The 27,183-nt window shown below is 41.8% G+C and overlaps 1 protein-coding gene across 1 annotated transcript in view; it reads right to left on the bottom strand.

Moving 5' to 3' along the window:
• Positions 1–411: 411 nt before the first annotated feature.
• The window catches only part of Exoc4 (exocyst complex component 4), a 669,227-nt gene continuing 642,455 nt past the window's right edge, over positions 412–27,183 (bottom strand). Inside the window, exon 18 of the mRNA XM_048340247.1 lies at positions 412–1,456. Within this exon, the coding sequence (XP_048196204.1) occupies positions 1,219–1,456 (238 nt within the window). The 3' untranslated portion in view covers positions 412–1,218. The remainder of the gene's footprint in view (positions 1,457–27,183) is intronic.

The following is a 27,183-nucleotide window of genomic DNA, read 5'->3' as shown; positions in this document are numbered from 1 at the left end:
TCAAAATGGGTTTTCAGTTGTGTTTCTTCCACCCAAACCCATGTGGTTACAAAGAGGTGTAGCAATCATGCCAGTCAGGGGTGATGTGCCGCCTTGAGTGTTCCCCGTTCTTCTTGCTCTCCTTCCCAACGTGTGTTCAGGATACGTGAGTCAGGGGACTGTGGCCTCCCAGCAGGGGGGTGGGGAGCTGGGGACAGCGGCGAGGGGCACCCGGCATGCCAGCGACATAGCAAGTACCCACAGCATGGGAGAGGGCAACTCAAAAGACAGGCACGGAGGAGGAGCGACTGCCGAGGGGCTGTCTTCCTTGAATTCCGTGAGCAGATCTCCTGACTTTCAAACACGGCAAAGGTGCTCAGGAGAGGGTAAGTGAATTATTTACCACCAAATAAAGTTTCAGGTGAGACAGGGACTTTTCCAGCCATTATTTATTCTTGGAAATTTAGATGCCCAAAGCAAGCAGAGGGTTGAATTACCTTCCATGCTTCCATACTTGCTCCTAATGTTATGACTCTTGGTTTAGATAACAGAAGAAATAGAACAAGATGGCTCCCAACCAACTTACAGCCTGGGCGGAAGCTACAGCATACGCAGTCTCCCAGGGATTGAGAAGGGAGCTCCTGTTTTGGTGGGGAAATCTCTTGAATGCCACAGCCAACCGAGAAGCCACTGATTTGATTTTGGCAATACAGATCGAAAGCAATGTGCACTTATTTTATTGCCTTCTAATCTGGCAAAAGAAAGGGAATCCAAATTCTACTGTTTGTGTGGTGGAATTCTATTGAATGGTTTGAGGACAGGCCTCAAACTTGGGCTGTTGCCGGCTTTCCAGGCTGGAACTGTATATTTGTTAGGCAATAATCAGAACATGAATTAGTAATTCATGCTATCCATCTTTTTTTTTTTTCCAAGTCTCCCATATCTTGGCACACTCTTCCGCCCTGTCCATCCTAGCCCCTGGGGGAAGACTGCACTCAAGTAGCTGTTACATCAAGACCTGGACCAAACTTTTCCTTGTATGTTCATAGGAACAGCTGACATGAAAGAGAACATAATTCTAATACCACCTTTCTACTAAAGCATCAGTGCAGTGGGAACTTAGCCAGCTCAGATCTATAACAAATAAAATAGCACAGTAGAGAAAGAAACGTGTCTAACTTCTGACGGAACAAAAACAACATCCCCTGCCACCTCCCCTCCCTCCCGCAGCCCACTCCCTTAGACAGTGGTTATCTTCTTGTCCTTGGTGGCTTGCTTGATGGCGGCCTGCTCACAGATGATCTCCTTCAGCCGCTGCAGCCTGGTGTTCTGGGTGGTCTGGTCTCCCACGCCCGTCTGGCTGCGGTGCAGCAGGGTCAGGGCGTGGATGTACTCCAGCTCCGTGTACTTCACGCCCTGGTCCACCACCAGGTTCAGGAGCTCATCAGCCGTGTTGTATAGCATCTCGTAGTACTGCCTGGGGAAGCAAGACAGAACCTGCTCAGAGTGAGTCCGTCAACAGGGGCGGCTGACAGCCATCCAAGGTGATGTGTTTACTGCCTGGAAGGCAGGTTTTGTCCCCTTCAATCATTCATTCATTCATTCTTTCTTTTTTTTAAGTTTAATCTTGGCTGCTTTATTTTGTATTTTTTACAAAATTTGTACAAAACTTCACAATAGCTACTTTCCCTCTATTGACTGAATAATAGTTTGTCACATAGGTTGGGCATAACTCAACAACAATGGATAATCTACAAATAACAGGTACATTTACATTCCAGAACACATCTGAATATATATATATATATATATATCCATATATCCTTAAATTCGGCTTTACAAAAGCATTTAAAAAGCAAAAATCAAGTTGATTTAACACTGACAAGCCTAGCATAGTACTGCCAATGGCAAGCTATAAGCAGCTTCCAATGCTTGTACCTACACTGAAATGGAACTGCCATTCTTTTATTATTGAGATATTTGTTTTTTCTTTTTTCACTACATAAAGTCAGAGACTATTAGTGTCTACCTCTGTTGGTCTCCATAAAGAAGAACTTCATGGAAATAAAACACTAATATGCTAATAGTATGGTAACAAAAGCATTAATGGAATACAATGGTAGACAGGCCACCATTTGAAGCAGCTTTAAGACAAGAAGGAAAAGTAAAGTAGAGAAATAAGGAGGACATTGTTGTTGATGAAGGCCATCCTCATATTTCTCAGTAAGTGCCACTCCCTTTTCTGAGATGCAGAAACGCATAGCCAAGAGAAGTTAGGGGACTCAGCCCCGTCACCAAGAGAGTGAGTGACTAAGCCAGAACATGAATTCAGTCTAAAAGTGCGTCTTCACAATGCGGGCCTTGTGATTCTTTCAAGGCTAGAAAGGCCTTACAAACTGCAGTACGCTAGTTCCTCAAACATGAGACTGTCTCACTAGAAATTACCCAGAGAACTGAGGAGAGGGGCAGAGTGCCAAGATCCCATCCCCAGACACTGTGGTTGTCAAAGGTTCCTGGTTGGCCTCTGGGAACGAACCAGAGTCTGTCCGGGAGGGAGTAGATACAGAACCACTTGCATCTCTTCTAACCTGGGTCCTAAAAGCACGGGCAGCTGTAGAAGCGATACATGGTTTGTGATGGTTTTTCGTGGAGATTAAACAAAAAGAATTGGGGTTCTTTGCAAGAGGATATTGATATTTTCACCACTTATATTAAGAAGGAACAAGGAGCCCATCAGCCCAGATGAAATTGGATTTTATTTGAGAAGCCTGATGAATTGTTTCCAGGGATACTGGCTGGCTTTCTACAGAGGCTGTTGCTCTATGCTGGGAGCAAACAACAAGCCAAAGATGTCTGGGTTTCTTGTCCTGGACCTTCCAGTGTGAGAAGTGACAAAGGACATGGCACGTAAGTGCTTCATGTTTGGAGAGCGCCTGTGCAGTGGAGACTTTTATAAATCCCAGAATGACACTCTGAAGTGAACTGGGAGGCTAACAGAATTCTCAAGAGCTTCAGATATAAACACTGAGCTAGAATTGCAAAGCTGAGTTATTAAACAAAATTGACAGGTAACTGATGGTGTACTTTCTACAGTTAGGGGGAAAAATCCCCTATAACCATGATGATATATTAGATCATAAAAAAGCATAAATATTTAAAGACAGAATGAAATTCATTTATCTTTCAGAAAGATACCCAGTAGCAACAACTAATAAATCGGCATAGCAACATTTAGACATGGAGGTGGGTAAAGGGTGCTACAAGATGCCCTAAAGAGAAAGTATGCAAACACCCCAAACTATGCAATTAGAATGAGCAGCTGTGATAAATACTGATAGACTACAATAAAATTATGTAACCCAACAGGGATAAATAATTGATCAGTACTTATTGAGGCCTTGGGAAAATAAAAGCTTGGTCTTTATCATCAGGCATTTACATAGCAGACATGGCTTTCAAGGCTACTAGGATTTATATACGATGGTCCAAGTATTGCCTGGGCAGGATCTGGGAATACACGTTTTATTTAGATATTGTCAACTCAAGACTTACAGAGTAAGTCTCTACCTCACAAAGAAGTCAAGGGCCAACTGCTGGATGTAGACCAAATATCCAACGGTAAAGATCAAGGAGTTTCCCCTCCCTCAGCACACGCTGAGATAGTGCGTGCCTTCCAGTGGCAAGTGCCTTCTCTTGCCTTTTGCTCTGTACCTTCGGGTAGTTCTTCTCACAGTGTTATGGGTACCAAAGGCAAAGGGCTGAGCCATCAGAGACGTGGCCAGGCTACCATGAAAACAATGATCCTTTGTTCTGGACCAAACATCATTTTCTTTTCCCTTCCTCCTAGAGACCACTTTTCCCCTTGATTTGAGTGCCTCACCCATGCAAGGCAAGTGCGTGAGCTGTACCTCCAGCTCCTCCCTCGGTTTCAACGGCATTACAATGACATCCTTTCTCCTATGGATTCTGCCTTGAAACATTTATATTAGGAAGGACAGGAAGGGGATTTGGGGAAGTAGGAACATTTATTAAAGTCTCATAATAAAGATTATTTTATCTGACAGGAAAATCAAAACAAGTAAATATAGAATATATAGTTTTCACAATAAGATTAGTTTTTAAAAGATTAATCATGTAACTGCCATCATGAGGACACAATGCACGGGTGTATTTTCTTAAAATTCTCCTGCCCCTCCCCCGCAGGATTCTAAATTAGTCCAACGCTGTCATGTTGCCTTTAGATTTTCAATCAAATGCACGTGTATATAAACAGACTGTTGGCTCCTTTATATCCTTGAGGCTTAGTGCTTTTCCTGCTCTATCCTTAAGAGTTTTTCATAGGCAAGAAACAAGGAAAATCTTAGTTTCTCATCTCAGTTCTACCTCCACTTTGCCATACTCAGTTTAAGTTAATATTACACCTCAGTAAATTACAGCAAGTAGTCTCCCTTCCTCCTTCCTTCCTTCCCTCCCTCCCTTCCTCTTTCCTTCCTTTTTAGAAATGGAGAGGAGAAAGCTCCATGAAAACTATGTTTCTTCTACTCGCACCAACCCGCCTTCCCATACCCCTAAGCTTGTTACAAAGATAAGGTTTGGGGTGACACAAGGCTCTGAATGACCTCCTGGCCAAAAGTCCTGGACAAAACCCTATCATTTCCTTTTATGTGGTGGGATTCAGAGTGCTAAATCCTTGACTGGAAACCACACTTAATAAAAGCAGTCATCTTAAGCTATTTTCTTTTGTCTTTCTTTCCCAGGATTTTACCCTTGATGTCACAGTTACGGATTTTGATACCTGGGTCTTGTATATACGTTTATTGGAACCAGGGAAGGGAAGGGGAACATCAAAATGGAGAGACAAAGGATAAAAGGTGAACCAATGCAACAGCAATAGTTACAAAACTATATGCCATAAACCAACTGTACAACTCCTGGGGAGGGGTGGAGGGAATTGGGGAGGGGGGAAGGTGGGAGAAAAATGAGGGAGGAGGTAACAAGTTGGATAAGAAATGTACTCATTGCCTTATATATATAACTGTAACCCCTCTGTACATCACTTCGACAATAAACAAATTAAATTTTTTTAAAGCAGTCATCTTTCCCTTGGTTCTATGGGAGGTTGGTTTCAAGATGCCAGGTACGGCATAGTAGTACTATACAAATTGCACAATCCTCACATGTATTTTAAATTATGCCCAGATTATTTATAATAACTAATATAGTATAAATAGAATAATTTATAGTATATTGTTTAGGGAATGGCAAGAAAAGTCTGTACATGCTTAGTGCAAATGATTCTTTCCCCTGCATTTTGTGTGTGTGTGTGTGTGTGTGTGTGTGTGTGTGTGTGTGCTAGTACTGGTCCTTGAACTCAGGGCCTTACATGTTTGCTTGGCATTTTTGCTTAAGGCTGATGCTTGATCATATCTCTACTTCTGGTTACTAAGAGATAAGAGTCTATGGATATTTCTGCCTGAACTAGCTTTGAACCATGATCCTCAGATTTCTGCCTCATGAGTAGCTAGGATTACAGGTGTGAGCCACCAGCACTAGCTGTTTAATTTGGAGTGGCTGAGACCAGAAATGTTTTGGCTCCGGAGTTTTCACATTGAGAACATCTGCATATACACAATGAGGTGTTTCAGGGGATGGATTCAAGTTGACCCGTGAAGTTCATTTGTTTCCTGAACCCTGTTATGGTTTAGATATGGTTTGAGGGTCCCTCCAAAGGCCCAGGCGTTCAGCTTGGTCCCCAGGGTGGCTGTTCTGGAAGATGATGGGAACTTGAAGAGGTGCAGCCAACTGGCAGGTTTTGGATGAGGCAGAAAAGTACAGGAATTTCCATCTACTGGAAAGCATCCTGCTGTGGTGGCAAATCCAGCTACAGCACGTCATGGAAAGTAAGAGGACCACTGTCCAGGCCCATGCCCACGCAGGAACCAGGACCTTGAGATAGCCAGTGACAAAGGCTGAATGCATGGTTCAACAGTAGAGCACCTGCCTAGCAACTTGAGGACCAGAATTCAAATCCCAATACCAACTCTCTTCCTGAAAAAAAAAAAATTAGTAGTAAAACACACCAAAACAGTACAAAGAAGGCAACTAGATTATAAGGTAAAACATATACCTCCTGTTTTCTCTGCCGCCTTATATGATAATAAGCAATGAAATGTAAAGAAAGAACAAAGAGTTAAATAATCCATACACTAAATCATTTATGCATAACTGAAAGCTGGCGCTAGGACAAAGATTTAGAGCTGTAAACACTCTAGTGATAAACAAAACTCTGATTCTGGTTGTATCTTTCACACATAGAGCCTTCACTTGCGACATGAATTTGGGCCAAACGGTGTCAGCTCTATTTAATGCCTGGTGGCATTTCCAGATTTTCCAAACTTACTAACACCTCTGCTTGGTCCTTCAACATCTTGGGTTTGCATGAGAACCAGTGCTAACTGTCTTGGAGCAACGGTTGGCAGACGCATGAATGAGTGGTCTGGAAACACTGAGCAAGTGAATGGTAGCTGCGATGTACTTTGCAGACCAATAATACAGTGGATGGCAATCCTGCTTGTCAGGAGACTAAATTAGTTTGTTTAAAAATACAATGCAACTGTTCTTATTTGTCTTCCCCTTGAAAGAGCTTAGAGTTTATTACAATCATGATTGAAAATTCTAATTTAAAATAAGCTGAAGTTATTTCCATTTCATGAATCAGAAAACTAAGGTAGAGAAGTGCTAAATAATTTTCAGACAGTAAGAGGTAGAACTGGATGAATAGTCTCCGTTGGGATATATATTTTTTTAACATTGCTTATAACAGATGGGAACCCCCACCTCCCAACAACAACAATATAAAACAAAACAAAATAAAACCCAAACCACCTTGCCTACATTCCCTTGCTGGTGATAGCAGCAATCATTTTAGAGGTAGAAAAAAATAGCCGGGGAATCTGTGGCTTCAAGGATTTCCCAAACTTCTTTGGTCATCTACCTACACTTTCTTTATCTAAGATGATCTCCCCTGTATCAATGGCACTACAACTAAATGGCAGTTACCATGGCTCAGGGCTAGAGCACTTGCCTGGCCATGTAAGGCCAGGCCTGGGTCGGTCACCAGCATAGAGGTGACTGGGGGAAGAACAGCTACCTATTGATCTAGAACATTGGTCTAGTTCTCATATCGACAAGGCTTCAGCAGTGGGGGCAGTGGGTTGGGGATCTCTCCTGGGACAACTTACAGTCAGGAATGCACCATCCCATAGTCAGCAGCAGTCAAGAGTCTGGCTTAATTTTCTTCAGAAAACAACAGTTGCTCAAAACAAAGGGATGGGAGGAAATGTTGTGTTTTCTTAGCTCCAAACTTTGTTCTTCCTCCACCTTTGGAATAAGTTCTATATTTATGAATATCTATGGTTGAAAATTTCCACATCAACAACACAAGGATTCCTATGTCACTCCCTTCTACAGCAGATATTCTTAAAAAAAAAAATTGGCTTTCTACAATGGGGCTAGAGGAAAATCTGCATTTTAAATTGGGTACAATTAAAACTGTGTCTCTTTGGTCTGGCACTGCTTTTGGTCGCAGCTCATTTGTGTGAATAATTATTCAGTCCATTATGAAGTCTGCCCAACTCCTACTTCCATTTTGAAGGCTTTAATAAATATTGATCGGGTCCATTTCTGTTTGCACTTGCCAAAGCAATTCTGATGGATTCATCTTCTGATGTTATCAAATAATGAAATATGAAAGAGTGAATAGAATTACCCTCTTGTTCTGTGATTTTTTTATTTAGGTCCTTCATTTTACTTTCATAATTGTGTTTGTCTCATGTTTCTGTAAATGCTCTTTCGAGTACCAAAAGGTGAGCCTGGGTTAAGGAGAGTTACCCGGCGTTGAATATCACTTTAGCCTTTTCAATTTAAAAATAGAGTGGATCACTTTGGAGAGCCCTTTCAAATTTTAAAAATAATTTATCTAATATCACAGGTATGTAAAAAGGGCATAGTATCATGCCCTTTGCTGGCCACAAAGGTACATATTGTTTACCAATTAGCATAAAACTCCTCTACTGTGTATCATCTATTATCCTAGATTAGAAATCTGAGAAACAGCTGCTGAATAAAAAATAATTCAGAGACCCATGGCCTTTTTAGTTTTAAGTAACAAAATGGAATGACTAACTTTTCACTAAATAATGCACAATGTTTATTCAGAGGGAAACCTAGCATTATTATTATTCATACTGAAAACCTACCGCATTATTTTAAAATGATAACATCACATAGAAAGGCACAGTCATGGCTTTAAGAAGTTTCTTTCATTAACTCTTAAAAACAACCAGTGTATGTCCAGACCAAAGGTATTTAAGGCAGGAGATAAATGTTTTAATTTAAAGTAAAGCAGAACCAGGGCTTGGCACTCAATCTGCCTGTCCATTTGCTTCCCGTTTCTTGGTACTTGGGAAAGGGTGGACCAGATGGAGGGCCCCAGGCAAGGGAAAGAAACCAAGGCCTGGCTCCAAGTAATGATTAGCATTGATGATGGAATGGAGATGTGAACAGGTTTAGGTTTCTGCATTCATTTGTTCATTCATTCATTCATTCTGGTGCTGAGGGTTGAACACAGGGTCTTCTTATATGTGCTAGGCAAGTTCTCTACTACTACTGGCTTTTGCACTTACAATATGTAGAGCCTGCCAGATTATCTGGCCATGTTTGAGGAGAAAGGTCAGTAGGAATAGGTGTGGATTACATGCCTTTGTTGGGAAATCATTTGCAATACAACATGCCAAAGAGGCTAAGGTGATGGACTGGTCTAGTAGGTCACAATTATGTTAAACAAGGGCCCCCATTACAGTGTCAGGCTGCGAGGCAGCTATCAGTTGCTCAAGTTCCTCAACCCTTGACTTGCTTTTAGGTCTTATTTAGTGGCTCTAGTATACTTCTCAAAATTCTAAGATTTCTTTTCTTTGTTGATACAATAGATCACATCTGTTTGTCCTCCAAAAAATAAAGTGTTGGTAGCTCACCAACAACAACAAAATCAGAGGATTATTTGGAAAGTATGAGCGCATATGTAAATCAGCAGGTCCCAACAGCAAACGCTTGTGGATATATTAACTAAACCATTAGGTTATTTATGAAAGAGAGAAAATCTAAATAAACCAAAGCTTCAAAATGGGCCACCTGAGATTCTAGGACATGTGACTCCAAATGGATGTCAATTAGAAAACTAATGGTGTAAATAGGAAGGAACTAATGGAAATATGTACAGTATCCAGCAGGGTTTAATTAAAGATCCAAAGAGTCTGACAAATGTGATGGATAGCTGTGGGAGCGATGTGAGTTTGGTGGATGAAAAGACCATTGTGGCTGATACATATTTGGATGTCAGCAAACCATTTGATGTAGTGCCTCTAAAAAATGTAACTAGCAAAATGAATTTATTCTGAATGGCTATTCCCAATAGGACACAGGCTGAAAAACCAAACAAAGGGTAATAATAAAGGTAAATCAACAGATTCAGAAGAGAGAACATTCAGTGAATGCTAAGGACTCTGGCTTTATAACTGATCTCACTTAATACCTTAATTAGTGTGCAGGAAGACACAGAACGTGGTAGAGAAGGCAAACCTGAGGACCACAAAGAGCAACAAAGAGAATGTAAGGGACCCCAGAGATTGTAGAGTTATGGAAAGCAATAACTAGAAGAGGTTCATTTTAGAAAAACCCAACTGAGAGTGTCTAGAAAATTATTATGTCCTGTATTCAGCATTTGGGAGCACAATAGGGTGAGACAGCCCATTGGGGCAGAGCACCAGTCATGGTGATCCCTGTCTTTGTTGAACTTCAGAGTTCTTTTTGGCTTTTTACCACAAGCCAAATGAAAGACGATCAAAAAAGAGCATCAGATAGGATGAAGAGAACAGAGAGATGGGGAAAAGATAAAAGAATAGAAGAGATTCAGTTGGATTTCTTGTTCAACTGTCAGCATATCAATAGGTGAAGTTTAAATAATACCTGCCAAACACTTATCCATTTCTACCTAGAAAGCTATATATCTAAAAAAATAAAGTGTGCAAGTGTGTGTGTGTGTGTGCGTGCGCGTGCTAGTATAGGTACATGACCTCAGGGCCAGGGCATTATTCCTTAGCTTCTTCACTTAAGACTTGTGCTCTACTAATGGAGCCATACCTTCACTTCTGATTTTATTAGTTGGAGATAAGAGTCTCTCAGATTTATCTGCCTGCATTGGCTTTGAACCTTGGTCCTCAGATCTCAGCCTCCTGAGTATTTAGGATTACAGGTTTAAGTCATTAGTGCCTGGCCAAAATTTATTGTAACATATTTTAAATATGGGTGTATTTAACATGAAGAGACTCAGCACAGTACACTACTTCAGATCATGAACTCGGACTTCCCGTGTCCTGGGTTTGAAACTCAGTTCTGCTTCATATTATTTGTATGACTTTGGTCAATCTATTCACCTCTCTCTGCCTCAGTTTCTTCATCTGAGAAGGAGAAATGGCAATATGGGATTGTCACAAATCTTAAATGACTAAGATGGGGGTGACCAGAGAAGGGTATGTAGGCATAACTTAAATAGATGTCAGTTTCCTGGCAGAATATAGGCTCTCTGAGAGCAGGGTGGGATTCTCATGACTTGTTCTCCTTCAACCTGTGAAGATCACTCGAGTGTTGAATAAATGAAAAGGAAGAAGTGGATGTCTATAAATGTCCTTAGATGATAAAGGGCAATGTAAAAAGTGACCTGTCATTTTTCTGACACAGGGAGGGAAGAACTAGGAATAAAATAAATGATCTGGACAGGCTCTGGTGGCTCACACCTGTAATCCTAGCTACTCAGGAGGTTGAGATCTGAGTATTATGGTTCAAAGTCAGCGCAGGCAGGAAAGTCCATGAGACTTTTATCTCCAATTAGCCACTAGAAACCCAGAAGTGGTATTGTGGCTCAAAGTGGTAGAGTGCTAACTTTGAGTGAAAAAGTTCAGGAACGGTGCCCAGGCCCTGAGTTCAAGCCCCATGACTGACTCTTTCTCTCTAGATATATACACACATATATGTATATATACATATATATATATACACATTATATATATAAATAATCTAGGCAAAATGTATAGGAGGATGTCACTAGGAGAGGTGACATGTTTAGGACAACTGATTGTCCAATGGAAAAGAACACACCGGGAAGAGATTTATTAGGAAAGAGATCAATTTTTTGGCCAACTTGTAATATTCTTCCACTGTTCATTCTCTAGCAGTCCTTTTACCTAAAGTGTATTAGCTTGGAAGTTTCTTAACCTGTCTGAACTTCAGTTTCCTGATTTATATTATAAAATAAAAAACACTATATCATAGATTAGGATGAAGGCTTAAGTGTAATGTCATGACAGAATTTCTCCTCTGTGATGGGTGCTGCTGATGGCTCGTGCCTGTAATCTTGATACTTGGGGGGCTGAGAGGGGGAGGATCTCAGCATGAGCCAGTCTGAGCGGAAAGGTTTGTGTGCCACCTTCTTACCAGTGAGCTGGATGCAGCAGCACATGCCTATGGTCCTTGCCACATCAGGGAGCAGATTGTGGCCTAGGCAAACACCCGGACAGGAAGGGAGACTCTATCTCAAAAACAGCTAGGACAAGGGGCTGGGAGTGTGGACAGGTGGTAGAGCACTAGCCTTGTAGAACACTTGCCTAGAAAGGGTAAAGCCTGGAGCTCAAACCCCTCCCCCCAAACAAACAAAACATGTTCTATATAAACGTACAAACAATAGCTAACTCTTATTGAACACTACAGGTATCAGTTGTCTCTTGATTGACCTCTCTCTCACTCCTCCTCAACCAACTTCCAGTTCTCAACCAACTTCCGGTTCTGATGGGAACATATCACTACTCTACATTAAAATAAAACAAAGACAAAACAGAACTTGTGTGTTTACTGTGCTATTAGCATCAAGTCCAGTTTCCCAGCAGCAATACCAAAAAACTATTTTTTCAGGACATGGCTCCTATTTTTACTTTTTCTTTGATTCTCTCTTTGCTTAATTTTCCATTCATGCCAAACTGCCCCTTCCACGCTACTTAGGATTTTGCAGTTTCCTACAAAGTCTCATTCCATCTCTGCCACTCACATTTCCCAGTTTAACATACACAAATCAGGCATATTTATTATTTTTTTGTTTTTACATTAAGAGTATTTTTGAGCTTATGGTAAGCAAAAATGATTATGGATATACTTACTAGCTCTGTGTACTTAGGAAAGTCACTAAACATTCTTTGGCCTGTTTCCCCCTCTATAACAGGAGGACACTGAGCTACATAGCTCACTGGGCTCTTAAGAGGATTAAATGAGTCGATGTTTATAAAATGATTAGAATAGGGTCTGGCATATAATATATAATGACATAAATTTTTGTTAAATAAGCAAACCAAAAGATGCAAAAAAGCATAAAGCGCATAGTGTTCGCTCCCCTTTTTGGCTCCCAGCTACCTACCCTGTATTCTTTCTTAGACATAAACACTGTTTGTTACGAGTTTTCAGGGTATACTTGCAAACAGACTTATACATATCGTGTGTAACATTAACACACATATACACACACTTAAAGATAAATGATGTTTACATGCTGTTTTGTACTTTGCTTTTGCAGTTTCACAATGTGTCTTGGAGATGGTTCCATTTCAGTGCATCCTGATCTGCCCCATTCTTCTTAAAGGCAGCAGAATAGCCAATTGTATGGATGTCCTCTCATGTACATTTATTTTCTTCACCCAGATTTCAGGCTCCTTGGTGACAATGGTGTATTATGCTTAGATTTATATAGTGTTTCTGATAATCCTTTTTTCTTTGCTTACTCATTCAATAAATAAGCATTGATTATGTACCAGATGATACACACACATGCATGTATGTATATATGTATGTGTGAATATGTGTGTATACACACACACACACTCTCTCTCTCTCTCTCTCTGTACTGCATAAGCATAGAAAGGCACAGTCCTTGTATGGAAGGCTTATTGGACATTCTCATGAGGTAAGCATGAGGAGGAAGATCCTACCAGGGCACAGGAAGTGGGGAAGTAGGGAGAAGAGGGGGGTTAGACAGAACTGTAGGTTGTCTGTTCCTCCCTGCACCACGTGGTGGGTGAGGAGGGACAAGAAGGAAAAAGCAGAGCCGGCAAGCTGGGGCCAGAGCATGGCGGAGCTGTGGTCACGCTGGGGCTTGGCTCTTTTACGGCTGAGTAGAAGGGGTTAAAGGCAGGCAGACTTAAGAGCTGTTAATAGTTTAGGTTGCTTAGGTTTTTAAAACAAAGCATTTGCTATCTACTACTGCTAGGATTTAATAAAAGAAGTTAACACTAATCTCACAACAAAAATGGACAAATGTTTCATTTTATGAGAAACTCACAAATGTACTACCTTGCCATTCTTTTTCTAATTTTTCCATGGTTTTAGCTCCTGAATTTCCGGCTTTGGGGAGCCATTGCTGTAGTAGATGGGGGGAAGGGGGAGGGGGAAAGGAAGCTGAAGACAGAGGATTTTAGGAAGAACTCATACATGATGACAACTGTGCTTTCAAAGTTCTTCTACCAGAGCATGAAGGGCCGAGGGTCAGGAGAGCTTCAAACTGTTGGCCAACCTATCTTTATCCTGGAACACTCAATTTCTTAAATCAAACCCTATCAGCCTTCTGGAAGCTTTCCCCCAAACCTAAATTCTCAAGTGTGGAGTTCAACGAAGTCTAATTCCAAGAGAGAGCAGGACGCGGTTATCTCAGCAGAGAACATCACACCGCTGCTCTATTCTTCAATTTCTTTCATCGAGTCAGCACTGGCCTGGCACCCTGATAACATAAACACTAGAGGAAGCAGAAGGCTAGCAGTCAGAACGCAGGAAACAGAGTCGCAGGTGCCTTTCCTGCCCCTCAACGAGTGTGGTGAAATGGGCAGGAGGGGACAGACACCTCAAATGCAGAGTGTAAACTGGGAGCAGGACTAGGAACTCATTTTATCTGTAGGACCCATACAGGAACGGTGTGACCATCTTCATTTGGTAGATAAGAGCCAGAGAATAAGGCCACACCATATCCCTGGTGATTGCATGGAATCAGATTTTGGTTGTGCTGATTCCATAAACTCAAGCTCCAAGATTCTACTGGAGTCAAGGAGCTTCTGGCAGCTCAGGTAACAGGAATGGTCATACACAGCAATACCCTCCCAGTAGCTCATGCCTGTAATCCTAGCTACTCTAGAAGCAGAGGTTAGGAACATGGTGCTGTCTAAGCCAGCCTGAGAGCAAGTGGAAGTGGGAGGAAGAGATTCTACCTCAAGAATAACCAGAAAAAAAAAAAGGCTGGAGACATGGCTCAAGCAGTCGAGTTCCTGCCTAGAAAGTGTGAGGTCCGCACAAAAACAAAAACCACACACATGCAGGATAGAGTTTGGGTTTGGAATTGGGGAGGAGGGTGTCTGAAGGGAAATAAGATATAGCAGGATATAATTAGCCATAGGAAAATATATCCTGAGAGTCAGCAGGAAAAAATAAACCAGGCATTGAGGGAAAAAATAGCAATTTTTCAAAAATAGCCTTTTCTGTATAAAAAGACTAATAGCAAGACTGCGCAACAATGCCACTCTCCTAAGTCTATATATAAAGAAAAGTGTCTTTGATGGGAAACATTTATATAGCATTTGCATGCTTTTTTTAGAAAGAAAAAAAAAGTATCTGATTTGAACAAAAAAAAGCCTCTCAGAAAGGGCAACCTTATGAGAAGAAGGTCTTCAAGCAAGTTTAATGCCTCTATTTAAATGCTAATGCTAACCTATAGCTGTGGACACAAAAACTGAAGGTTTTCAAAGACCATAAAGTGAATTCAAAATGAAACCTTAATTTCTTTAGGAAATGATTTATTTTTTTTAAGAAAATTGTGAAGTGTGAGCTAGGCCATGGCATTTTGTAAGAGAAAGACCATTTTTTATCAAAGTCACACTGACACAGTGACAAGGAGGATGGGTGACAGCAGACAAGCCAGACTCAGAGCAGGGTGGCCTCTACCACAGAGGTTGCTGTCTCCTAGCGCCGCGGCTGCTTCCAGTGATGACCTGCGCTCAGACAGTGCTGATGTCTGCCAGGAAAGCAGGGGACAGAGGCAGGGGAACACAAAGGCCAGGGAGCCCCTGGGTTCAGAACAGTGAGAGCTAAGTGGACTTCCGAGAGCCCTTGAGTGTTCACTTCTGACAGTGGGACATGGAGCCTGGAGGGTAGGGAAAGGTTGTGCCCAGTCAGAAAACCAGGCAGCTGGGCTGGGGAGGTGTGGCTTGCTTGGAAGCACAGGGAAACAAAGGCAGGGAAAGAAAACTAAACCAAATGGAAAAGGTCAGGGTGGGGCAGGGACTTGATGCGGGAGGGGGGGAATGAAGTTTCTGGGGGTAATTTTAATATTTGATTTTTTTTTTAAATCATGGTGATGGTTAGGAGGAAGTATTCCTTTTATAGAACTTAATCGACTTGTGTACTTAAGATATGTGCCATTTACTTCTGTGTGCTATGTTTTAATAAGAACATTACCTGGAGCTGGGCGCATGGTTCAGAGGTGGATTAGCTTATACACACACCAAGAAGCTCAACAAATAAGGAATCGCCCCTCCCTACATGGTTCCCAAACACAAACAACAGTAAGTATACACAGGGCTGGAAGTGTGGCTGGGTACTGTAGCACTTCCCTGACATACCAGAAACCGTGGGTTCAATGCCAAGCACCACAAAAACAATAATAAGAATCACACATTACTTTCTGTTCCCTATCACCTGCACAAAAATTAAACAAAAGAAAAGAAAAAAGAGTAGGCAGCAAACCAGGTATTGAGATGGGTATCTTTTTTTTTTTTTTTTTTTGGCCAGTCCTGGGCCTTGGACTCAGGGCCTGAGTACTGTCCCTGGCTTCTTCCCGCTCAAGGCTAGCACTCTGCCACTTGAGCCACAGCGCCGCTTCTGGCCGTTTTTCTGTATATGTGGTGCTGGGGAATCGAACCTAGGGCCTCGTGTATCCGAGGCAGGCACTCTTGCCGCTAGGCTATATCCCCAGCCCTGAGATGGGTATCTGGCTATATATTTATAGCTAAGTCTCATATCTTAAGTTTAAGAAAATTTAATTTTATGAACCTTGATAATGTGCTGAGTGAACTAGGTCTGAGTTGTGGAAGACCATATACTGCAGAATTCCATTTCTGTGATACTAAAAGACATTACAGGTTGCCAGCCGCAGAGCTGGCAGATAAACCTGAAGTGGTGGCCCCTGGGTATGGGGTTTCCTTGGGGGCCAATGGGAATGTTAAAAAATCAGGTGGTGGTGAGGGTTGTACAACTCTGCGACTACACTATAAAGCAGTGAATTGCACATTTTCAAGGGGTTGCTGTTTATGGTATGTAAATTATAACTCAATAGAGCTATTATAAAAATGCTAATTTTATAGACAAGAACTCTGACTTAATACAGAAGACTTTGGTCCACAGGCAATACTGTTAGGAAGACACATCCATCATTCTGGACATTTGCTGCCGTTTCCTCATGATAATTGTGCAAAAGATTCTCTAAGCTGACAGATATGGAGATATTTTCACTAAGTGCTCCTGGACTGTGCTGAAAGCCATTTCTCAGGGCTGCAGACTTTCATAGGCGAAGTGATCACACACACACACACACACACGCACACACACGCACCTTTGGCACTAAATACTATTCTCAAGAAAAAAAAAAGTATGACAACTGGTAATAGATAATCTTGACTAAAGAACTAGGTTAGAATTGAGAACAGTTCTGTATGTATAACTACAGAGTCATAGAAATATAATTGAGTCAAAGATCCACTAATGATTTTTTATTAATATTTATTATCAAAGTGGAGGAATAAAGGGGAATGATTAACTTTTAACACTTAGTAGGGATCAGATTCTTTACAAGTATATTTGACTTGTTCTTCATAACTTGAGATTTATACATGCTAAGTACCTGCCTAAAATGACCTGTTAAAAACAGTACTATGGGCTGGAGATATAGCCTAGTGGCAAGAGTGCTTGTCTCGTATACATGAGGCCCTGGGTTCAATTCCCCAGCACCACATATGCAGAAAATGGCCAGAAGTGGCGCTGTGGCGATAGAGTGCTGGCCTTGAGCAAAAAGAAGTCAGGGACAGTACTCAGGCCTCAGGCCTGGCAAAAAATAAACATAAACATAAAAATAAATAGAGGTACAAATTTAAAAAACAACAACAAACAAAAAAAACCCCAGTACTATGATTGAATTCTTTGCATTTTTTCCAGATTGGATTCTGAATATATGGCCATGTTCTATCTAATTCTAATTACACTACAAAAACGTCTCAGAGTGGGCAGTGAGCAAAGTTACCAGAATCAAGCTTGGGGAGACAAAAGTATCTAACTAGTCAGGAGACACTTGGAGACTGGATTTGTGGCAGTCCTCTGGAAACTGAAAAGTGCTATGGAAACATACATGTGTCTGGCAAGAACACATTTATGGGCACGGGATGGAGAAATCACGGCAGAGGGGCAGATGGCTGAAAGTGTGACTGTGGTGCTACTTGTTGAGTCACAGTGGGAGATGGTGCATCTTGCAGTTGTCTGCTCTTCTGCACAACCGACTTTCTAATCTTTATACGTTGTCATGAATGACTCTTCACAGTGGAAGCTGTGCTGGAGAGGAGAGAGGAGGGTGGGTTGGCTTGGGATCTGATTTTAAAGAACAGAGATTTTTTAAGGAAAGGCATGCTGATCCAAAATGGGAAAGGGTGAAGTTACTCAAAAGACAGTAGAAATGCCCCGAGAATTTTTCTCAAATATAGGAGGTGGCAGGCCAGACAGAGTAGAAAGGGTTTCTCTCATCTCTTCTACTTTTCTACCTTCAGAATCATACACTCATTATTTCAAAAACCTACTGAACATTCTCAGGGGCTTCCCATATTCCATTGGGGATGTTGATGAACAGGGAGTGGTCACCTTTTCTGTGGCTTAAAGGGAACATGACGCTCATGCCCTTCATATTTGTGGGAGAACAATGGGATGAAGGTGGTGACAATAGTGCAAGTGGCTAACCTGAGTTTATACATGGGTAAGGAGTTGAATTAGGATGCAACCCAAGCTGCCAGAACTCCAAGTTCCCAACCTCATCACTAGACCACGGTTGATCAGGATCAGCTAAGCACTACTAACAAGGTTATTCTAAATTCTCTGCAGCCAATTAGCACTGGTATGTTGGGACTGTAGATGCTGTATTGGATAGTATAGGAAAAAAAGAGAAGAAAATAACAAGAAAAGCCTCAATGTGTCCTGGCCTTCAATGGGACTTCTCTCGCCTGCTTCTTGTCTCTTCCCTCCCCACTTCCTTCTCGATAAACTCTAAATTAATGTCCCAAATTCACCCCCCCCCCCGCCAAAATCATGGCACCATTCAATACATTTATTCAATTTTAAAGTCAAAGAATGTGAAGGTCTAAGGTCCTTCCAGGAGATGTTATGTATTTCCTTAAAGGTTAACAAGGAAATGTGGTCTGGAGGTCTCTAAAGGTCCCAAGCCAGGTGGCTGAGCGTGGCCTTCTCACTGCAGACTTAGAAGCTATTTTACTGGCAAACATTTCTCATGTTTTTAAAGAGAAATGTTTCAAATGTGGTGGAGGAACAAACAATGGTTAGTGGCTCAAATGTTTTCTCAGGTAACTGTGTGTGTGTGTGTGTATGTGTGTGTGTGTGTGTGTTATGTGTTGTGTAAATTTTAACAAACTGTTTGGACAAACAAACTGCCACGATGTGTTTCAGTACTAGTTGCTTTGGGGGAAAAAACCTTGCTGTTTCCACTATCTATAGCCATGATGTCATTAAGAGAGTGCCTAGCTGTCCTTTCATGTTCCATTTGATAGTAGAGACATTACAGGACATTTCTGATGTGTTTATTCTAGTCCTTGATCTACCACTAGAACATTAGTGATCATGCAACTGAGCTTCAATGTACCTCAGTTTCCATACCTTATTAGGCTAGAGAGAATAGCTAACAGCTAAAAACCATCACAACCAACGAGGAGGGCTGGAGTAGGGGAAGAAGAAGGCTTATTAACATTATTTCCATTTTTCAAGAAGTGTAATGGAGGCTTGGCTAGATGGAGGGATTAGGCCCCTGGTCACACAGCTAATCAGCTGCACAGCTCTGACTGAGAGCCCAAGGCCTGTAACCTTCCATTACACCACAATGACTGTTGACAATTTATTGCTTCCTTGGCTCTCTCCGGGCCTTTGCAGTAAATGGCAGTGTGGCTGGTTGTAGACAACCCACATTTGTTATTTGTCCTTTCACTTTCATTGTTTTCCTAGCATGCATTGTGTCACTCGATCTGTAGTTAAAAAAAAAAAAAAAAAAGGATGGTGGTGGAATTTGACAAGGGCATTGAGTGCTGGTGAAATGTGGCCCCTGAAGCTTTAACTTCAGTGTATATTCAATCCAACCTAAGAGTGGCTTCATTGTAATCCAAAGCTTTATTGTGCTTTGTAATGAAGACACAAAGCACTTAGTCGAAATCACAATCTTGAAAATGAATCTGCTTTGTACTGTATTGCAGAAATGAAGGTACCGGGGAATTCAAAGGTAGTTTCTACAAGATGACTGCCTGGTCATGGGCTCTCTGAGTGGGGCACCTCAGTTCTGCTTATCTATACTCAGGGTCGGGCCAGTGTTTCTTATCTGTTCTCTTTTTTCCTTCCACATTTGGCAGGTGCTCCTTGATCTTTCCATTGTATTACACTTATGAGGACTGATAGACTTCCAGCACGCATTACGCTCTCAAGCGGGTACACTTCTATCATGTGCTCGCTCACACACTCACACGCAACAGAACTACCACAGCAAGCTCAGGGTGAAGGGGGAAATAGGCTTAAAGCTTTTAAATAACAATTGTTACTGTTTTTGGACTGCACAAAGATACAGAGTAATTATAAAGCTCTTCAAAGAATGAACTAAGTCCATTAAATCCAGTTAAATAATTTTTTTCAGAAACACTGCAAGAGATACTTCTTGCTGTTTTCCTTCTCTCACAATGGACTGAAGGAAGAATATCTCATTTTCCAAATGGAACTTTGTGGAGTTTTCAATAAGCCCCCTCAGCACTTATCTAAATCTTTAATTAGTTCTATAATATACCGATGATATCAAGCCTAATTAAATTTATATAGATAAGGCGCAATGAAATTCTAACCAAGTGAGCTGGAAAGCATATATTAAATAGTAAATTTAAGGGTTCAAGCTGATAACTACAATTTCATATCAAAAAATTAAATTCAATTTACATGTTGTATTCAAATTGATTTTGAGTGTGCAGATTATTGGGCAAAAATCTCTTAAATAGATCAGTAAAATTAGTAATCTGGCCTGTTTAAATATCGGTTATTAATGTCTACATTTGCAAATAAGCCACACACATTTACATTTTTACTGCTTATAGTAAAAAATTATCTAAACCTTATGCTGTTTTATTAAAAATATGAAGTGATTTTTCTTTTGGCTTCATACATAAATTAAGGAAGCAAAGAAATGAGTATAGGTTCTAAAGAAGAAAGAGTCAGCAATTCAATATATAGCAAGCAAAGATGACATCTATCTGCTGACTACAGGAGTTTATGTTATCCTTTGGGAATGGAAATTATAATGGTAAAGTTCTCTTATTTAGGATCAACTGGAACAGAACCGTCCCCAAACATCTGTTGCCATAATCACAGGGAGAGGTGGCACATGCCCACTTGAATGGAGCTTACCATCAGTTTTGGGAGAGAATGGAGATGAATTATTTGTTATTAGATGGTCACATATCAAATATTCAGCTGATTTGTTAAAAGAAAGGCCCACTACCTACACCATGTAAGCTGATATAATTTCATCAACCATTCTGGAATTCCAGTGATATGCTGTTGCTTAGAAGCCTATTCAGAGGACCCAAATGGAAGGATTTAGATCATAGCATCTCTTGAAAATTTGGCCTAATCATGGACTATCTAGTCAGAAAACATTCACATGTACAGAAACACACATTCTTACATGGTCTCCATGGGTTTACAGACCCCTGAAGTTCCATCATGCATTTTAAGTTAGGATTACAGTTTATATAATTAAACACTGCACATATATACCTATGAACACACACCCATATACATATAGACTCATCTTTTCCTAAATGCCAGTTATTGTTCCTATGTGAGTACAGATATACATTTAGTTCATCTTTCTAATGTTATTAAGGTCTCATAGCACACTGACTACTTCTATTCATCATTAATTAGGATTTCTATTTGGCCAGAAGGAAGCAAGAGGACACTTGTAAAGTGGAATGGATCTTTTCATATTATAGCAAGAAAAATAGAGAGAGAAACCTGTGTCTCCAGAATTAGAACAGAGGTTATGGGATGTATTATAGTGTCACAAATGTATCTGTATGCATGCATGCCTTGGTAACTGGAATTACCAGGACGCTTTCTCAGGACACTTGTCTCAATTGCTCGGGACACTTGTCTAGTCAAGTTCTAGGAAGATTTTGTCTCTAATGAATGGCCCAGGGGTCATCTGAGCCTCTAGTTCCTGAGATGGTTACAGAAGCCGATTTGGGGCAGTCCCATTGTCTGGAAAACAGAGGGCACAGGGGCCAGGGATCACAGAGGAGAAAAAGGAGGCTGGGAGCAGAGGAAGAAACAGCGGCACAGGGTGAACATGAGTGAAAAGCAGAGATTAGGAACTAGTTCTAGAACCAGAAGGCAGTAATAGAAAATAAATGTGTTACAAGTGATTTCTTGGTGATTTATTTCACTCAGCACCCTAAGATAGCTTAAGGGACATATAGAGCAGAGCAGGGAGGCCAACACCTTCGATCCTCTGACTGCATGCACTGGGTCCCAAAGAGGTGATGTGCAACTATCCAACTTGGAGTTGCCAGCACTGTACTTGGGGAAGATATTTGTATACAGTAATACCGAACGCGTCCTAGAACTACTAAGTGCTTCCATCTTTTTGTGTTCACTAGATCTCCACAGGAAAAATCTCTGACTGCCGGCTCTTGGGCTGCTTGTGATGGTCCTACCTCTGCCATGGGACAGTTCAGCAGTGCCAGCCCTCCCGCAGTGGCGCCCCCAGCTGCCAGGCACGTGACTCCTCCCCCAACCATGGCGGCCTGTGTCCCTCAGTCCTGCCTCAGGAAATGGCACCTCAGTCCCATTGGGTGGCAAAGGAGGCCTAGGCAGCTCTGGATCATGTGCCCACCTCAACTGTGCAAAGGTAGAAAGAGAGCTATTTCCACTCCTTGTTATTAACTGACATCAGTAGTCAGGAGCTCCAAATGTCTATTTCACAAGTGGAAACTTGTGTTTTCTTAAGAACTCCTTGGGCCATCACTGGGAAATAAGAACGTGTGCAGCGCTACAGCAAGTGCTCAGTTTGTTTAGATGTGGCAATGGGTTCTATACACTGAACATGCAGTAATGGCTCTCAGAGCATCCAGAGTGGAAACTGGAAGGATGACTCTCAGGACCAGGACAGTCTTTGTGCAAGGAGACATGGGGACAAGCCACTTTTTTTTTTTTGCCATTCCTGGGCTTTGGACTCAGGGCCTGAGCACTGTCCCTGGCTTCTTTTTGCTCAAGGCTAGCACTCTGCCACTTGAGCCACAGCGCCACTTCTGGCCGTTTTCTGTATATGTGGTGCTGGGGAATTGAACCCAGGGCCTCATGTATACGAGGCAAGCACTCTTGCCACTAGGCCATATCCCCAGCCCAGGGACAAGCCACTTCTAAATCGTGCCTAGAATGTGGGTGGCAAACTCGCAAAGCCTGGATGCCAGTGTCACAGGAATGCTGTTCCTGTCTCTCACAACTTGGTGGGATGAGAAGAATGGAAGGGCTAACACCAGGCCTGGTCTCTACCCATGTGTGTTGTGACTAATTGAGATGACACATTTGAACTTCTTTGTGTCTCTGCACTCGGGAAAACTGCTAGTGAATCAATGATTATTGAATTACAATTCCATGACATATTTTATTCCTCATCTCATACTTTTTGATCATTTGATTTCTTTTAATAATTCAAAGTGTTCCAATGAAGAACTAAAGTCACTCTGGTCTCCTTCTGGGAGGAAGCTATTCTACTGAAACCCCTCGAAGGGCGCTCTGCAGGGTCCAGCTCACAGCGACGGGGGAGCAGTTTGTTGGCTTTGATTGAGAAAACGTAGTCGAAACCACTGGTATCTTCTACCTTTGGTCTTGATCCTTGCTGCTTTTCATCTTTCCTCAGGTTGCTATATTCGTGTTTCAATGAGAGCTAAATTCCTCTGCCTTGCCCCCTAATTTGACTCACTTTGCAATAATACCTGCCTACTATCAGATAGATAAAACTGGGAAACCAAGAGCTAGGTATCTGCTCACGTGCTATTACAGGAAGACAAAGAAATGAAGAACTGCGGACCTCTTCCTTGTGTTTGTACTACATATGTCCATTTGCAGCTTAATTTTAATCCTCATAACTCCCTGAAAGTGTAAATAAATCACCTGCATTCAATGGAGAAGGTAAAAAGTGTTAAAAAGGTTAAGAAACTATGGCGGGGGGCAATGCAGCTCATAGTAAGTAGTAGACTTGGCTTTTAAACCTCTTCTCTGTTACTGTTGTACTTTACCAAGGTTCACCACAGAGAATTTCACAAAGGACTGAGTCCTGTCCTGGGTTGGGGATCTAGAAGAGTGGGAGAGCCTTTGCCCAGTAGGTCCAAGGTCCTGGGGTTCATCCCCAGCACTACCAAAACTAAACAAGAAAGAAAACCCTTCTGCCTCTTAGCATCTATCTATATGGTAAGGTCTATACATAAAGAGATCAAGGATCTTTTAGGATCTGTGAATTACATACAGCTATTTAATCAAAGGAGAAACATTCATCTTGCAGCTCTTGAGGAGACTGACTAGACCTAGCCTGAAGAAGGAAGGAAACTGTCTCTGTATCTCAAGGGATAATTTTTTGAAAAGGAGAACTAGACAGTGACCAGGATCTTTTCTTTGGAATTGGGTCTGTAGCTGGGTTGAGCACAAGGATTATACAGATAACACTTTTGTTGGTTTGTGTGTTTTATGTTGGTTGTGGGGCGTGAACTCAGAGCCTGGGTGCTGTCCCTAAGCTTTTTCACTCAAGGTTAGCTAGCACTCTACCACTTTGAGCCACAGTACCACTTTTCGTTTTCTGGGGGTTAACTGGAGCTAAGACTCTCACGGATGTTCCTGCCCAGGTTGGCTTTGAGCCAAGATCCTCAGACCTCAGCCTCCTCAGTAGCTAGGGTTACAGGTGTGAGCCACTGGCACCTGGCTTGATAACACTGTTTTTAATAGGTCAACTGATCAATGAAGGGATCAACAGAGTAACAGATGCCATGTCAGAGTCTTACGTTCCTGCTAAGATAGCTTTGCCTTTCTCAGGTACCTTCTACCAAAATCCAGAAAGCGCCGTCCCTTTCTGCTGCCATTCTTCTGGTTCTGGGATGCATGATACAATTTTGACCAATAAGGTATGAGAGGGAACAAGTCTAGGGATTGCTGGAAAACACTTTGTCAATACAAATAAACAAGCCTCCCTCCACAGATTGTTTAGGATGCTTGGATATTCGCCAGCCAATCCTGGACCACAGAGGAAGCTTTGGAGCTGGAAGGTGAACATCCAGAAGGAAAAGGAAGAACAGAAATGGCAGGAACCTAGGTGCTTCATGATGTCCATGAGTCGCTGGGTTAGTCAGCCCCCAAGGGCACCTCGTCTAGAGTTCACATTCTATGAAAGAAAATACTTTTGAGAAAGACAAATGTTTTAGCCAAGTACAGGGGCAGGCACCTGCAAGCCCAGCTACTCGGAGGCTCTGCCACAGGAGGCTCATGGCAGGCCAGCTTGGGAAATACAGCTAGTCTCCCACTCAAACAAACAAACAAAGAAAGATAAAATCACTGACTTCAGGATTTTCTGTTACATACAGTCAAATATATCCTAATAGATGAATCTCTTGATATAAGAAAGATACAGCTTACCCATAATGCTTCTCTCTTCCTATAGTTTTACGATTGTTGAGGGACGTGCTATTCTTTGTCATTTAAATTAGCCATGCAAGTCACTACTTTTACTTGAGCTCATCTCCTGCCTGAGCCCAAGTTTAAGATGAGGCATTCATTCCTTCTTAATAAATCTTTCTTCCTTCCTCTCCTGCACAGCCCTGCAGCCCCTGCAAGTCCCTATCTTCTATTGTCTCTCAATTTCATTCTCACTTTTACTTTACTGTGGGAAGGTGAATATTTGCACACCATGCGTAAACACGATGCACTCAGCCAGGTGCTGTCTGAATGATGACTCATGAAAAACAACAGCATTTTAGCACATACTGGGCAGAGCTCTGGCGAGGTATGGAAAGAGAATTAAATTCCTTTATCTACTAGTCAGTCAATGATCCTCTCAAAGATGTTTCTAGAAGTTTACCCTTCCTTCCTTCCTTCCTTCCTTCCCTCCCTCCCTCCCTCCCTCCCTCCCTCCCTTCCTTCCTTTCCTTCTTCCAGCTTGAGCTCAGGGTCAGGCAGCTCTATTTCTGTTTTTGTCGTGGTTCACTGGAGATCAGAGTCTCATGGACTTTCCTGACTAGGCTAGCTTTGAACTGTGATCCTAAGATCTCAGTCCCCTGAGTAGCTAAAATTATACTTGTGACTCACCGGCAACAGGTCTACATGAATTTTATGTATAGATTTTCCCCCCTTGAACATTCCCAGTTGACTTTCCTATGTTACTTGTTTTTTGTCATACTGTGAATTTTTTTTTCTTAGCCTCTCAACCAAGCCATTTTCCTTAGTCTTCTCTTTTCCCCAGAGCCCTTTCTGCAAGGGAAATGTACCTTGTTACTCTAACTTGGATTGATTCTTCTCTAAGCCACTTCATGACTACCTTGTTACTGTATTTCTGAGCTTTTTTAAAACACTATGTTTTCTAATTTTTTCATTTATTTCCTTGTTTTGCTTGAATACATCTTCAACTAAGGTCCTTAGGAGAAAGAACATGAGAAGGAAACTTTTAAATCCTTCTACATCTGGAAAGATCTTCCTTGCCTTCAAAATTGGCTACAGACCTATAATTTGAGCTTGAGATCCTTGTTCCTTAGAGCTGTGAAGATATCATGCCATCATCTCCCCAAGTTAGTGCTACCGGATTACAGGTCAGAGCCTGATGACTTTTCAGTACCTTCCTCTGGATTTTTTTTTTTTTTTTAGTAAATTCATTATTGTTGGCATTCTGAGAAGTCTTTGTAATGCTGGGTTTAGCTGTGACTGGTTTTACATTCACTGATCTGGGTACCAATGACTCTTAATCTGAAGACATGCTTTTCCTTTATAGAATTATTTTTATAATTGTGAAATAATTTCCCCTGCTTTTCATTTTTCTGTTGACTTTTTTTAAGAACTCCACTTTGTTGGCTCTTAGGTCTCTAGGTTGAGGATGACCATGTTCCTAAAGAGCCTCTGGAGTGAGAAGGTTTCTCTTTTTTTTGGGGGGGGGGTCAGTCCTGGGGCTTGGACTCAGGGCCTGAGCACTGTCCCTGGATTCTTTTTGCTCAAGGCTAGCACTCTGCCACTTGAGCCACAGCGCCACTTCTGGCCATTTTCTGTATATGTGGTGCTGGGGAATCGAACCCAGGGCCTCATGTATATGAGGCAGGCACTCTTGCCACTAGGCCATATCCCCAGCCCCAGAAGGTTTCTCTTTGAAGGGAGCAGATAAAATGCCCACTTTCAGCAAGTTCTGTTTCAGAAGGTTTTATTCCGGAGCACAAACATCCTCCCCAGAAGCCTTGATACCTTGGACTATTTCCGAAAATGGCACTTCCAGAAATAAAGTGCAGGTGTGGCTCATGTGGTAGAGTGCCAGCCTTGAGTGAAGAAGCTTAGCAAGAGTACAAAGCCTTGAATTCAAGTACGAGTCTCGGCATGCACGTGCACACACACGCACACACACACACACACACACACACACCTCCACCATTTGTGAGGGAAGATGTCAACCATGTTTTCTATTTTCATGAATCCTTCTATGCTCAGTTTCACTTGGAACAAATTGTTGCTTGTTAGCCAGGAACT

Source organism: Perognathus longimembris, chromosome 2, assembly GCF_023159225.1.
Source record: "Perognathus longimembris pacificus isolate PPM17 chromosome 2, ASM2315922v1, whole genome shotgun sequence".
NCBI classification, from domain to species: domain Eukaryota; kingdom Metazoa; phylum Chordata; class Mammalia; order Rodentia; family Heteromyidae; genus Perognathus; species Perognathus longimembris.
This window is presented reverse-complemented; position numbering and strand designations above follow the sequence as displayed.